Source organism: Oncorhynchus keta, chromosome 25 (assembly GCF_023373465.1).
Source record: "Oncorhynchus keta strain PuntledgeMale-10-30-2019 chromosome 25, Oket_V2, whole genome shotgun sequence".
Classification (NCBI taxonomy): domain Eukaryota; kingdom Metazoa; phylum Chordata; class Actinopteri; order Salmoniformes; family Salmonidae; genus Oncorhynchus; species Oncorhynchus keta.
The window spans coordinates 16,589,531-16,603,310 of NC_068445.1; the positions used below are offsets into that span (position 1 = coordinate 16,589,531).

The following is a 13,780-nucleotide window of genomic DNA, read 5'->3' on the forward strand; positions in this document are numbered from 1 at the left end:
AGGATAGCGGGCTTTTCATAACGCGCTCACTGTATTAAAATATATATACAAATATTGATAACACTAGTTAAAATATTAAGCTATGAACAAATAACATTTAAAAAAGATTAACGTTACTTACTCACAAGATATAAAGAAAACATTACCTTTTAATTTTTGAAAGTGGTCAACCCTTTTTTTTTGGTCAACTCTTCTTCTGAAGCTACTAACGTCATTTTAAAGCGACTTTAAACAGGAAGACACCTCATTTCGCTAAAAAGCTCTGGGAAAACACACACGTGTGAAACAGCAAAAATAGTTAAAGTTATAATATATATTGTTGTGGAATGGCTGCTAGATAACGTTGCATTATTGAAGTTATTGCCCACATCTCATTTTTTGGCCCCTTTCAACATTTGAACAATGGCTCTGTTCCTTATTAATAGGTATGTTCACTGTTTGTTGTACGCTAACGTTAGCTAGCTTCCTTAGTTCTTGATTGACATAGTCAGCTAGCTATGTAGTTATATTATGAAGTGTGTTTATTGGGGACCTGAAACCAAGTACATTGACGACTATGCTTTTCACAGATACCTTGGGGATGAAGGAGATGATGGCTCGAGCAACGAATCTCGAGCCAAAGCGTTGTTGGCTAAGCTTCAGAGGAAGGCCAAAGTCAAGGAGCAACAGAGCTTGTCATGTCAAGAAGAATACCAGTCAAAAACAACAGTTGAGAATGACGGGGACACCTCGGTGAAGAAGAAAAGAAAATTCAAGGGAGGCAACCTCGATGACACAAAACACCCAAAGAAGAGGAAAGAGCAAGTAAACCAGGATGTGTCCCCACCAGACCCTGAAGAACTTTCCGAGTGTGATAATGCACGAAAGAAGAAGGATATGGAAAAGATGCAACTGACAGAAGAGGACAAAGGTGTGTATCTATTATTTTATATCATACATTTACAGTTGAAATGGTATAACATTCATAAGAATTTATTTTATATTAGTATTCCTTATTGTCTTTGTTTCTCTCCTTAGATGGGATGAAGCAGACATCTGTCCACAATAAGAATAGAAACCTGCAAGAGGCTGCTGCTGCTGACAAAACAGAGCTGCTAAAAAATGATGATGAAATGGTGGAGAAAATTCAGACTGACCAGTCAATACAAGACACAGAAACAAGTCCCTCTCAGACTGGTTTCACCATACTAGGAGGATTTGAGAAAAAGATTATTCAAAAGGTACCGTCGTTTGGTGAAGTGCACTAGCGCGTTGATATAACTTGTAGTGGGAAATGTCTTTACAGTATGTTCATGATACATTTTATATATGTAATATGTTAGGTACAAAGAGTCCTGCCCAAGTGGCTTGCTGAACCAGATGTAATCCAGAGAGACATTACAAGCAACCTAGTCCCCATCGGTGACGTCCCAGGAATTTGTACTAAACTACAACGGAAACTTGAGAGCAATGGAATTCATCACCTCTTTCCAGGTTAGCAGGCATAAAGGATTGGAAGTTGAAATCTGTTTTGCTGTCGCAATGTGGGAGGGGAAAGTACAACTTCTATTGTTTCCCTTTTGCAGTACAAGCAGAGGTCATCCCAGCCATTTTAGAGAGTGTCTCTCATGGTCTATTGATTGGAAGAGGGGGCTACAAACCCAGAGACATTTGTGTGTCTGCTCCAACGGGGAGTGGCAAGACTCTGGCATTTGTCATACCTGTTATTCAGGTATGAATTAAACCATTAACTATATATATAATGTTTTTTTTCACTAGATAAATCATAATTTTCATTTTTATATGTCATTAGGCACTGATGGAGAGAGTTGTATGTGAAGTCCGGGTTTTGGCAGTGTTGCCCACCAAAGAGCTTGCACAGCAGGTAACTTGGGTCACACCTTCAATCTCCATGATGGAGATAACTTGTGATTTATTTTGGTTAGCTGAGCTTGAACATTTTTAAAATGTTTTCTCAAACAGGTTTGCAAAGTATTCAGTTCATATGCGGAGGGCAACAGCTTGAAAGTGGTCATGCTTGCTGGTCAAAAGTCATTTGCCGCCGAGCAAGCATCGCTCTCAGAAAACAGGTAGATACATCAAGGTCTTTCTTCCTTGGTGGATAATTAATTATTTTATTTGTTTAAGCTTAGTTTCCTTTCATTCAAAATAGTAATATCTGCGTAAATAACACCATGATTTTAAATGGAAAATCGATCTGAACGAAATACACATTTTGCTTGTTTTGCAGAGGTGGAATAAGCCACAGTTTGGCAGACATTGTTGTCGCAACCCCTGGGAGACTAGTTGATCACATCAATAAGAATGATGGTTTCAGTTTGGAACACCTCCGCTTCCTTGTGAGTCACTAATATTAGTACAATGTCATTTGTATTTTTATGGGTGTTATGACTAACAATATTTCAATAAAGTATTCATATTTCATGATGGTCAATATTAACATTTTCTCTGTAGATCATTGATGAGGCAGACCGGATGATTGACAGCATGCACCAGTCTTGGCTCAGTCAGGTGACCAAGGCAGTTTACAGACCCAGGAGAGTTTCTGAAGCAGTCTCAATCTTCAAGAGGACAGAGCCTGCACCTATCACAGCAGCGAGGTAAGACCTCACTTCTCAGCATTCTTTCAGACAGTACTGGAAAATGCAGGACTGGCAACTATGTGGTTTGTTTGTGAGAATACAAACTGTTCTGCACCTATGGGTTGTGTGCTTTCATACATTATTCTAGGGTATATGCATTTCAGTGATGTCGTACATCTGTTTTTACTTTGTGACAGCTTGTCACCGCTGCAGATGCCTCTGCAGAAGCTCCTGTTCTCAGCCACACTGACTCAGAATCCAGAGAAGTTGCAGCAGCTAGGCCTGCATCAGCCCAGACTCTTCAGCTCTGTCCACAGTCGGTCAACAACCAACCCCGAGTCTCAAGAGAGGTTTAACTTCCCACAGGGCCTGACAGTAAGTTACAAAACATCCCCATTTTTTTAAATATAATTTATCCTATATTCCAGAGCATTGTGGCATTGTGGTCTCTTTTCTAGGAATACTATGTGCCCTGCACTCTGAGTAAGAAGCCCCTCCTCATCCTCCATTTCATATTGCGCCTGAAGTTTAGTCCCATTCTGTGCTTCACCAATTCCAGAGAAGCCGCTCACAGGTTGGTGAATCTTCACTGGTTTTATCCTTACTGCATTATTGGATGAAGATTACATGTCCACAGCAATTTGATTTTGCTTTCTGTTCTCTCTGACAGACTGTACCTGCTAGTGCATCTTTTTGGTGGAGTGCAGGCAGCTGAGTTCTCCTCACGACTCTCCCCCAATGAGAGGAAGAGAACCCTCAAGGAATTTGAACAGGGAAAGATCCAACTGTAAGTATGAGTGTCTGTTAGCGGATAATTGAATATCCTATTTTCTTTGCTATTCTTTGCCAAATATATATATATACATTTTCTCTGTTCAAGTTTGATCAGCACTGATGCTGCTGCCAGAGGCATTGACATCAACGGGGTGAAATGTGTTGTGAACTACGATGCACCACAGTTCATCAGGACTTACATTCACCGGTAAGCTAGCTTGTTTTATTTGACTGTTACACTTGTAACTGAATAGGTTGAATTGTATTTGTTGTAGATTTTGTATGCAATGTTCATACAGCAAAATAGGGAAATGTGTTGTAACAACATTTGGGCTACATACAACTATAAGTAAAAACAAAAGATGCATTGTTTGTCAATGTAAAGTACTACAAGGGACCCTTCAATGTATGCAATGTTCTTTTGCCTTTCTGTGCAACAACTTTTTGTTGGCACAGGGTTGGAAGAACTGCAAGAGCGGGAAAATCTGGACTGGCCTTCACATTTCTGTTGGGGATACAGGTGAGATTTTTCAAACATAAGACACAAAGAGCAATGAAAATATGTCAATGTGTGGCCAAGGCTGGAATGATAGCATTGCAGAAAAGCAGTATTCTGTCAATTTCATTGATTCTGCATAAAAAAAATGCAAGTTTCTATTTAAATAAATGTGAGTTTTGTTTAGTTGTGATTAAACTGCCAGACAAGTTTTAATAGCTATAAAATTGCTGCTTTAGTTATAGATCTACAGTTATTGTATGCTAAATCTGGTTGATGTTGGTCGTTGCTATTCTATAGGAGAATAAATTTATTCAGATGGTGAAGGATGCAGGCAGCCCTGGGATCCACAAACAGATAGTCAAGCCTGGGAATCTGAAGAGCATGGAACCCTGCTATCAACAGACACTAATGGAGTTGGGGAATACCATAAAGGTAGTGTAGTAGACTCACATCACTGAAATGCAAACAAATGGCATGAGGACAACTGTTGTCTGTTGCTCTAGCATTATCGTCATCATAGCTGCAAGTTGTCATTACTTTTAACAGTACATCTTTTTATTTTTTCCCCCCAGGGTGAAAAGGCCAAGAAGCGCGTCTAACACAGTGACTTGAGTCAATATAGTGTAATATTGTTCCTTCTCTTGTGACAGGCAAAACCAGTGGTCAGCATGCAAACAATATTTGGTTCCAGGTGCAGACTTTTGTATGAAATGTTTGTTTTTCTCAAATAAATATGGGACATGTCAATTAATCTTTGTTTTTGATGAAACAATCCATTGGCTCGAAGTTAAACACTGCTGCGCATTGCTAGCAGAGTTCACATGGCCCACTGAACAATGACCTGTTACAAAATGATAGGCCCATGATGTCAATCCCCAGCACATTTGTTTCCTTGGAAGTTGTGGAACCGTATGTTTTTGTTTTCATGTTGGTTGTGGGAACAAAGAATTACGCTTCCTGACTGGTAAAAATGTTTTTTAAATGTTCTGAGAACAGAAGTAAAACATATCCATGTTATAAAAAGGTTTATTTTTAGGTCACATGGAGGTTCTGAGAACATTTTACTTTTGTTCCTTGAAAGTTTTCCTGGGAGGTTTTGTTGATTCTCTGAAAAAATAAATTCTACATTATTTTAATGACTTTCACTTAATGTTAAGCAAGTGGTCTTGACTTTAACACTGCTAGCTTATTTGGGGTTAACTTTTTTGAACTACAAGCACAGTTAAAATGCATGGAAATTAATTTCCTTGGGCATTAATCACACAGACAATTTTCTTTCTTTTTTATTGTGACAAGGCATCAGTGAGAGGTTTGTATGATCTTTTGTTTTCTATCCATGGAATTAGTCCACTGTGCCACCAGGAAGGAGCTAGCATGCCATGTTCTTTTTAGTCTATTCAAACAGACCCCATTTCATAGAAACCAAGCGCTCATTATGATCAGGTGTGGCCAATACAGCTGAGCACACTTAACGAGATTAAGGACAGTTTTGTTGATGCTGAGACTCGATTGTATGTTTTTAAGTAACATTCTTAGAACATTCTCTGAATATTACTCAAGTTTCTTGTGGTTTTTATGGAAAGTTTTGTTAATGTTCTTAGATCAATTTGAGAACACAACTTTAAATAGAACCATGAGGAAACCGGTATGAAATGTTATGCTGAAGTCCTGACATTCCCACAGAATGTTTTTTTTTTACATTCTGAACTTTTGAGAACATTCCCAATGTCGAACCAGTTGGAGAACGTTCCTAGAACATTCCCAACATTAAAATGAAATGTAATCAATGTTTGACTTTTTTTTGTCTAGTTCCTTAAATGTGCTGAGAATATTCTAAAGCCAAGCAACTATCGCAGAAAGTTAAGGAAAGGTTGTATGCAAATAACATAGGGCAACCACGCTCTCACCAAGCTCTAAGAAACATATGGTTCTCAGAACGTTATGTGCTACCTGGGTAGGGACTTAAAAACAAAAAATCCAATCTCATTTCTCATTAATAATAAATCACAAAAGGCCAAAATACTGATTTTTTTTTCCTTTTATCCTGCCATTAGTTTAAACAGCACTGATCTGATTTCCCAAACACATTTGATGTATTAGGAGAGATTGTTCTCACTGTTATTGCTGACCTGAATTGCACATGATGTGTGTTTGAAGGGTCCCTTGTATAGTTTGCCAATGTAAAGTACTACATCTTTTGTTTTTACTTATAGTTGTATGTAGCCCAAATGTTACAACACGTTTTCCTATTTTGTTGTGACGCTATTTATAGATACTGTGGGCAGTCGGCCTGCTATAGGCTACAACAGCGAAATTAGTCATTACATTTTTGTATGTTTTAAACAGATTAGGGATACCAGATTATGGAGGCTACTTTTTTTTCTTATGAAAAATTGTCATGAGTAAGGTAGCTTTTGTAAATAATTATAGATCGTTCATAAATCAGTATGTTGAACTTTTATCTTTCGATAAATGCACAAGTTAAAAATATATATTTTAGTAACTCGAATGTGACCGATTATTATACAGTGAAATTCTCTCAATTCGAAGGGCTTTGACATGGGAAAGATGTTTACCTTGCCAAAGAAAGTGAAATAGATCACACAATTTAAATAAAAAAGGAACAGTAAACATTACACTTAAAAAAAGTTTCAAAGGAATAGAGACATTTCAAATGCCATTATGGCTATGTCTCTCTCCCTCTCTTCGCGAGGATGCAAGCATGCATGTGTATGTAGAGAGCGAGAAGGCGCAAGGTGTTGCATTTGCACTTGGTTGTGCAATCCGACACGCCTGAACGGAATTGTTTATTGCGCATAGCCAGTATTTCCATTTTTTTTTTTGCCGCGTACGGGTGAAGTCGCTACCAGTCCAGTAGACTATTTAGGGATGAGTACATTATGATCTTCCGCGGATATATTGAACTGTTGGAACTGCTTACGTTCTAGTTAGTCTTTAATTCTGATTTAAAGTATTATTGGCAGTGATGTATACATTTAAGACCATCTCTTGAAACTCACTAGGCAATTCATGTAATATTTTCAGTTTTCTAACGGTAGAGCAGGCGTGTGTCGAATGAAAGGAGTTAAATGAATTATTTGGACAGTTCCATGGTGCTGAAAGGATTGCTCATATTTCACTAAGCAGCCATGGGTAAGTGACCACCAATGAAACCCATAAAGATACATATTTCTATTTCATGAAAGTTTATGGTGCTTTGAAGCTTTGTTACATACAACTCCTCGATGCTTGCTTTTCCTATGTAGTGTACAACCATTATTGTATTATATAGGGTTTATAATGAGGGGTTGTTTGGCTGCTCTAAAACCCAACAAAAGATTGGTCACAGTAATATACCTGCCCTTTTATATATTTATGAATATGCATTATACATTATTGAGCTCATAAGTGGTATGAAATATGAAAGTTATTCCGTGTCTGCTCTCTGCTGCTGTGCATTTATGTCTTAGAAAGACCCATCACCCATAGTTGACTGGATTTTCACTTCACAGAATGCCACAAAAAATACAAATCTGCCTGAAATATCAATCAATCTGTCATGGACATTGCACAGTGACAGGGCACACATACTGAAATGGAGGAGTGCTTTGGTAGCCACATGCACTCAAATCTCTTCTCATCTACAGGTTCCCTAGTTTGGGATAGGTGTCTTTTATGTCTTCTCCTGTCATCTTTTCTTCTGCTGCTCAGCAAGGGGGAGAGGATGTGCCCAGCAAGTTGTCGCTGTGAAGGGAAGATTGTTTATTGCGAGTCTGGCATCTTTCAAGACATCCCAGAAAACATCTCTACTGGATGCCAGGGTCTGTCCCTGCGCTACAACAGCCTACTGACTCTGCTGCCTTACCAATTTGCTCATCTCAACCAGCTCATCTGGCTTTACCTGGACCATAATTCCATCACCGCTATAGATAGCTTAGCCTTTCAGGGTGTGCGTAGGCTCAAAGATCTGATTCTCAGCTCTAACAAAATTACACTTCTACAAAATAAGACTTTCAATGATGTACCAAACCTGCGCAATCTTGATTTGTCCTACAACCAGCTACATTCTCTGCAGCCAGGTCATTTCTATGGTCTGCGTAAGCTCCAAAACCTTCACCTACGATCCAATGGTCTCAACAGGATACCTGTACGCACTTTCCTGGAGTGTCGCAACCTGGAGTTCCTGGACCTGGGTTACAATTACCTACGCACCCTTACCCGCACCACCTTCTTGGGGCTGTTCAAGTTGAAAGAGCTTCACCTGGAGCATAATCAGTTTTCAAGGATACATTTTTTTATTTTTCCACGCCTTAACAATCTACAGGTCCTCTACTTGCAATGGAACCGCATACGAGCCATCAATCAGGGCCTGCCTTGGATCTGGCATACGCTGCAAAAATTAGACCTCTCAGGAAATGACATCCAGATCTTGGACCCAGCTGTATTCCAGTGTATGCCAAACTTACAGATACTCAATCTTGAATCCAACAAGCTGAGCAATGTGTCTCAGGACACGGTTTCAGCCTGGGTCTCCATTAATACCATCAGCCTGGTGGGTAACGCCTGGGACTGCAGCCCTACTATTTGCCCCCTGGTGACCTGGCTGAAGAACTTCAGAGGCTCAAAGGACATCAACATGATATGCAGCAGCCCCAAGTCAGTTCAAGGAGACAGAGTAATCGACATAGTGAGGAACTACACAATCTGTGTGGACATATCAGTTGTAGACCAAACCACAGCTATGATCATGAGGCAAACCACAGCCTTAGTTGTGGACACCAAAAAGCCCACCACACCTCTCTCTGCCACGACCACAATAACCCAAGGTCTACCTGCATCAACTGTACAAAGACTCGCTCCACAACCTGTCTCTCCCATTGTGACAGACAAAGAAACAACAGAGTCCATACTCATGACCTCCATCTCTCCAGAATCCTCCTCATTTTTCCCAGAACTAGAGTTTGAGCATATGGCCTTCCATAAAATAATTGCAGGCAGTGTAGCCCTATTTCTGTCTGTGTCATTGATCCTGCTGGTAATTTATGTCTCGTGGAGGCGCTACCCCAATAGCATGAGGCAGCTTCAGCAGCACTCAGTCAACCACAAGCGCAGAAAAAAAGCCCGGAAGCAGGAGCTTAACCTTAACTCTCAGTTGCAAGAGTATTATTTGACTTACCATTCAAACTCTGAGACCATGGATGCATTGGTAAATGAGACAAGGTCCTGCCCCTGCACGATCTCAGGATCCAGAGAATGTGAGGTATGATCTGTCAAGTCCATCCTAAAAACGCACTCTGCCTGGGGGTCAGAGGTAAATGTTTTCCACAGGGATGCACTGTAAACCTCTTTAGTGAATGGAGACTGAGTTAAACTTCCATCCTCTGACTCTGTTCTTACTGTTGTTTTAAATTAAAGTTATCCATCCTAAAAACGCACTTTACAGCTGCTTGGGAGTCAGAGCTAAATGTTTTCCACAGGGATGCACTGTACAGATCACCGTGTGCATGGTGACTGACTACTTACATCCCCTGTTTGACTCTTATTATTGTTGTTTTAAATTAACGTTATCACATTAAGAACAAATTGATTGGATGAATTAATCCTGTTTGTGAATATAAACCTAAACCTACTTTCTTTCAGCAGGAAAATAATCCTGCAGCAACAGGAAATTTGTGGATTATAGTTAATGGCCATTTTTGTAGGGGTTGATACATTTTTCCTTAGGGCAAATCAAGTTGTAAGCTAGTAATAATAAATGTTAGAAGCCTTTTTAAGCCTTGAATACACTAGAAATGTGCATTTCCTGCAGTGCAGGAAAATTGTCAGCAACAAAAGAGGGATAAAATTGAGATGGCACATCTGTATCTGCTGTTGATTACAAATTACCCCACTTTTCACTTTTCTTATCCTTGAGTAATATTGAGAGCTTCGTGTTCATACTTGTATACAAGTAACTGATATACTTTATGTGTAGTCTTTTCCAATATTTAGCTCTTGTTTGTTTTATGGAATTATGGTAACTGTATGTGAAATTGAATTATGTCATTAAACTTGTGAATGGTAGTTGCTAAATAATGGGTGTCATAAACATGATTACATTATTTTGTCCTGTTTTTAGTCTTCTTACTGGCATGCAATATACCATAAAAGCCAACAGCATTAGTAGGCTTTCTATTGAGGCACTTCACCATGACATAAAACATGGTGTAACAAGACAATTTCAAATCTTATGAAAAATGCATAAAAGTTTTTATCCTGTGTTTTATGGATGTGCGTGGTGTACCAGCCCACTAAGGTTATGACAAATGCAGCCATGTAGGATTCACAGTGTAGAGTTCTATCTAGGCTCTATGGAAGTGTATATTTCCATTTAGATTGTATTTACATTTCACATTACAGATTTTCTTGTCCTTATCCTTAGTTGCTAATTGTTCCAGAGCACGAAAGCTGTCTGAATTAGAGGTCGACCGATTATGATTTTTCAACGCCAATACCGATACCGATTATTGGAGGACCAAAAAAGCCGATGCCGATTAATCGGCCTATTTATTTATTTATTTGTTTGTAATAATGACAATTACAACAATACTGAATGAACACTTATTTTAACTTAATAGAATACATCAATAAAATCAATTTAACCTCAAGTAAATAATGAAACATGTTCAATTTGGTTTAAATAGTGCAAAAACAAAGTGTTGGAGAAGAAAGTAAAAGTGCAATATGTGCTATGTAAGAAAGCTAACGTTTCAGTTCCTTGCTCAGAACATGAGAACATATGAAAGCTGGTGGTTCCTTTTAACATGAGTCTTCAATATTCCCAGGTAAGAAGTTTTAGGATGTAGTTATTATAGGAATTATAGGACTATTTCCCTCTATACCATTTGTATTTCATTAACCTTTGACTATTGGATGTTCTTATAGGCACTTTAGTATTGCCAGTGTAACGGTATAGCTTCTGTCCCTCTCCTCGCTCCTCCCTGGGCTCGAACCAGCAACACAACGACAACAGCCACCATCAAAGCAGTGTTACCCATGCAAAGCAAGGGGAACAACTACTAGAAGGCTCAGAGCGAGTGACGTTTGAAACGCTATTAGCGAGCGATAACGAGCTAGCCATTTCACTTCGGTTACATCAGCCTCATCTCGGGAGTTGGTAGGCTTGAAGTCATAAACAGCGCAATGCTTGACGCACAACGAAGAGCTGCTGGCAAAACGGAAAGAAAGTGCTGTTTGAATGAATGTTTACACGCCTGCTTCTGCCTACAAGATAAGTTTAATGCTAGCTTGCAACTTACCTTGGCTTACTACATTCACGTAACAGGCAGTCTCCTTGTGGAGTGCAATGAGAGAGAGGCAGGTCGTTATTGCGTTGGACTAGTTAACTGTAAGGTTGCAAGATTGGATCCCCCGAGCTGACAAGGTGAAGATCTGTCGTTCTGCCCCCGAACAAGGCAGTTAACCCACCGTTCCTAGGCCGTCATTGAAAATAAGAATGTGTTCTTAATGGACTTGCCTAGTTAAATAAAGATTAAATAAAGGTGTAAAAAAATATATATTTTAAAAATCAGCAAATCGATGCCCGAAAATACCGATTTCGGATTGATATGAAAACTTGAAATCGGCCCTAATTAATCGGCCATTCCGATTAATCGGTCGACCTCTAGTCTGAATATCTGCTTCTCTCAGGCTTTTAAAGCATGTGTTCGTTTATGATCTCAATGACATTGAAATGTTTGCTTCAAGATGCAGAATCACTGAATTGCATTCAATTGATCACTATTATGCTTTTAACAGAGGGCAACAGAGGGAATATTTATTTCCCCAGATCACACCTGTTCTCAAGGATAGATGCTATATATCTAAAATAGTTAATATCATATATTATACAAATAGTCAAAATAGGTGATGTTTGGCCAAACTACTACTTATGAGGAGAACACTCATACTTCCTCTGAGGCTGCTTGATATTGTCTAAAAATGGGGCCGCACTCTTTTAAAGTAGTGTGGGCCAAATCACTCCTAGCTGTGGAAGCAGTAGAATTAAATGTCTTGCCCATTATGATTTTTAGACCCATACAATTGTTGTACAGGAAATGGCTATGTTTATTAATTGCATGTTCTTGATTCAGCTGCGTAAGAACTCATAGGGAAGCAGGTGTGCTTTTTGTGGAATATTAGATATGGATTAAGGATGGAGTTATAAAATGTTCACTGTAAAAATTGCCATAACTATTCATCATTGCTTGTATATGTACATAGGTACAGTACCAGTCAAGGGGTTTTCTTTATTTTGACTATTTTCTATGTTGTAAAATAATAGTGAAAACCTCAAAACTATGAAATAACACATATGGAATCATGTAGTAACCAAAAAAAGTGTTAAACAAATCAAAATATATTTTATATTTGAGATTCTTTGTATTTGAGATTATTTGAGATTTGCACACTCTTGGCATTCTCTCAATCAGTTTCATGAGGTAGTCACCCGGAATGCATTTCAATTAACATGTGTGCCTTCTTAAAAGGGAATTTATTTCCATCTTAATGCGTTTGAGCCAATCAGTTGTGTTGTGACAAGGTAGGGGTGGTATACAGAAGATAGCCCTTTTTGGTAAAAGACCAAGTCCATATTATGGCAAGAACAACTCAAATAAGCATGGAGAAATGACAGTCCATCATTACTTTAAGACATGAATGTCAGTCATGCGGAAAATTTACAGTTGGAAAAGTACAGTACAGTTGGAAAAACCCTCAAGCTCTATGATGAAACTGGCTCTCATGAGGACCGTCACAGAAAAGGAAGACCCAGAGTTACCTCTGCTGCAGATGATTAGTTCATTAAAGTTCATTAGAGTTACCAGCCTAAGATTGCAGCCCAAATAAATGCTTCACCGAGTTCAAGTAACAGACACATCTCAATATCAACTGTTCAGAGGAGACTGCGTGAATCAGGCCTTCATGGTCAAATTGCTGCAAAGAAACCACTACTAAAGCACACCAATAAGACAAAGAGACTTGCTTGGGCCAAGAAACATGAGCAATGGACATTAGACCAGTAGAAATCTGTCCATTGGTCTTATGAGTCAAATTTGAGATGTTTGGTTCCAACCGCAGTGTCTTTGTGATACACAGAGTAGGTGAACAGATGATCTCTGCATGTGATGTTGTAACGGCTTTCTTCCTGGGAAGGAGAGGAGGACCAAAACGTAGCGTGGTTGAAGTTCATGGTTCTTTAATAAGAGACACTTAACATGAACAAACTACAAAACAATAAACGTGGCAAAACCGAAACACCCCTATCTGGTGCAGAAAACACAAAGACAGGAAACAACCACCCACAAATCCCAACACAAAACAGGCTACCTAAATATGGTTCCCAATCAGAGATAATGACTAACACCTGCCTCTGATTGAGAACCATATCAGGCCAAACATAGAAATAGACAAACTAGACACACAACATAGAATGCCCACCCAGCTCACGTCCTGACCAACACCAAAACAAGGAAAACACAAAAGAACTATGGTCAGAACGTGACAGATGTTCCCACCATGAAACATGGAGGAGGAGGTGTGATGGTGTGGGGGTGCTTTGCTGGTGACACTGTCTGTGATTTATTTAGAATTCGAGGCACACTTAACCAGCATGGCTACCACAGCATTCTGCAGCGATACGCCATCCCATCTGGTTTGCACTTAGTGGGTTAGTGACTTAGTGGGTTAGTGACTTAGTTCTCCCCATGTCCTTGTGTGGAATTGTTTGTTTGTAAGTGCTTGTGCACTATGTTACTGGTGCGCGTCGGGTTTTGTACCCATGTAGGTTCTTTTTTTTATTGCCGTTGGTTTTGAAATTAAACTGCTCTGGCTATTACCTATTTCTGCTCTCCTGCGTCTGACTTCACTGCCACCAGTTCCGCAACCC

At 39.3% G+C, this 13,780-nt stretch overlaps 2 protein-coding genes across 2 annotated transcripts; both read left to right on the forward strand.

Moving 5' to 3' along the window:
- Nucleotides 1–223: 223 nt before the first annotated feature.
- On the forward strand, nt 224–4,602 carry ddx51 (DEAD (Asp-Glu-Ala-Asp) box polypeptide 51). Its single transcript, XM_035735946.2, has 16 exons — nt 224–425; nt 570–910; nt 1,018–1,220; nt 1,323–1,473; nt 1,566–1,711; nt 1,793–1,864; nt 1,963–2,069; nt 2,231–2,339; nt 2,455–2,600; nt 2,780–2,957; nt 3,041–3,156; nt 3,253–3,369; nt 3,463–3,564; nt 3,813–3,876; nt 4,153–4,287; nt 4,428–4,602. The coding sequence occupies exons 1-16, from the start codon at nt 403–405 to the stop codon at nt 4,452–4,454; spliced, it is 2,037 nt and encodes a 678-aa protein (XP_035591839.1). The 5' UTR covers nt 224–402; the 3' UTR covers nt 4,455–4,602.
- Nucleotides 4,603–6,488: 1,886 nt separating this feature from the next.
- On the forward strand, nt 6,489–9,901 carry LOC118357925 (leucine-rich repeat transmembrane neuronal protein 4-like). The gene is made up of 2 exons (XM_035735230.2): nt 6,489–7,008; nt 7,503–9,901. The coding sequence occupies exons 1-2, from the start codon at nt 7,005–7,007 to the stop codon at nt 9,119–9,121; spliced, it is 1,623 nt and encodes a 540-aa protein (XP_035591123.1). The 5' UTR covers nt 6,489–7,004; the 3' UTR covers nt 9,122–9,901.
- The last annotated feature ends 3,879 nt before the right edge of the window (nt 9,902–13,780 follow it).

Bases quoted from the DNA above. Each gene is read 5' to 3' on its own strand.
- ddx51 (XM_035735946.2), top strand. From the start codon at position 403: ATGGCTCTGTTCCTTATTAATAG. The intron at 2,070-2,230 runs GTAGATACATCA...CTTGTTTTGCAG, and splicing joins GCATCGCTCTCAGAAAACAG to AGGTGGAATAAGCCACAGTT. The intron at 3,565-3,812 runs GTAAGCTAGCTT...TTGTTGGCACAG, and splicing joins ATCAGGACTTACATTCACCG to GGTTGGAAGAACTGCAAGAG.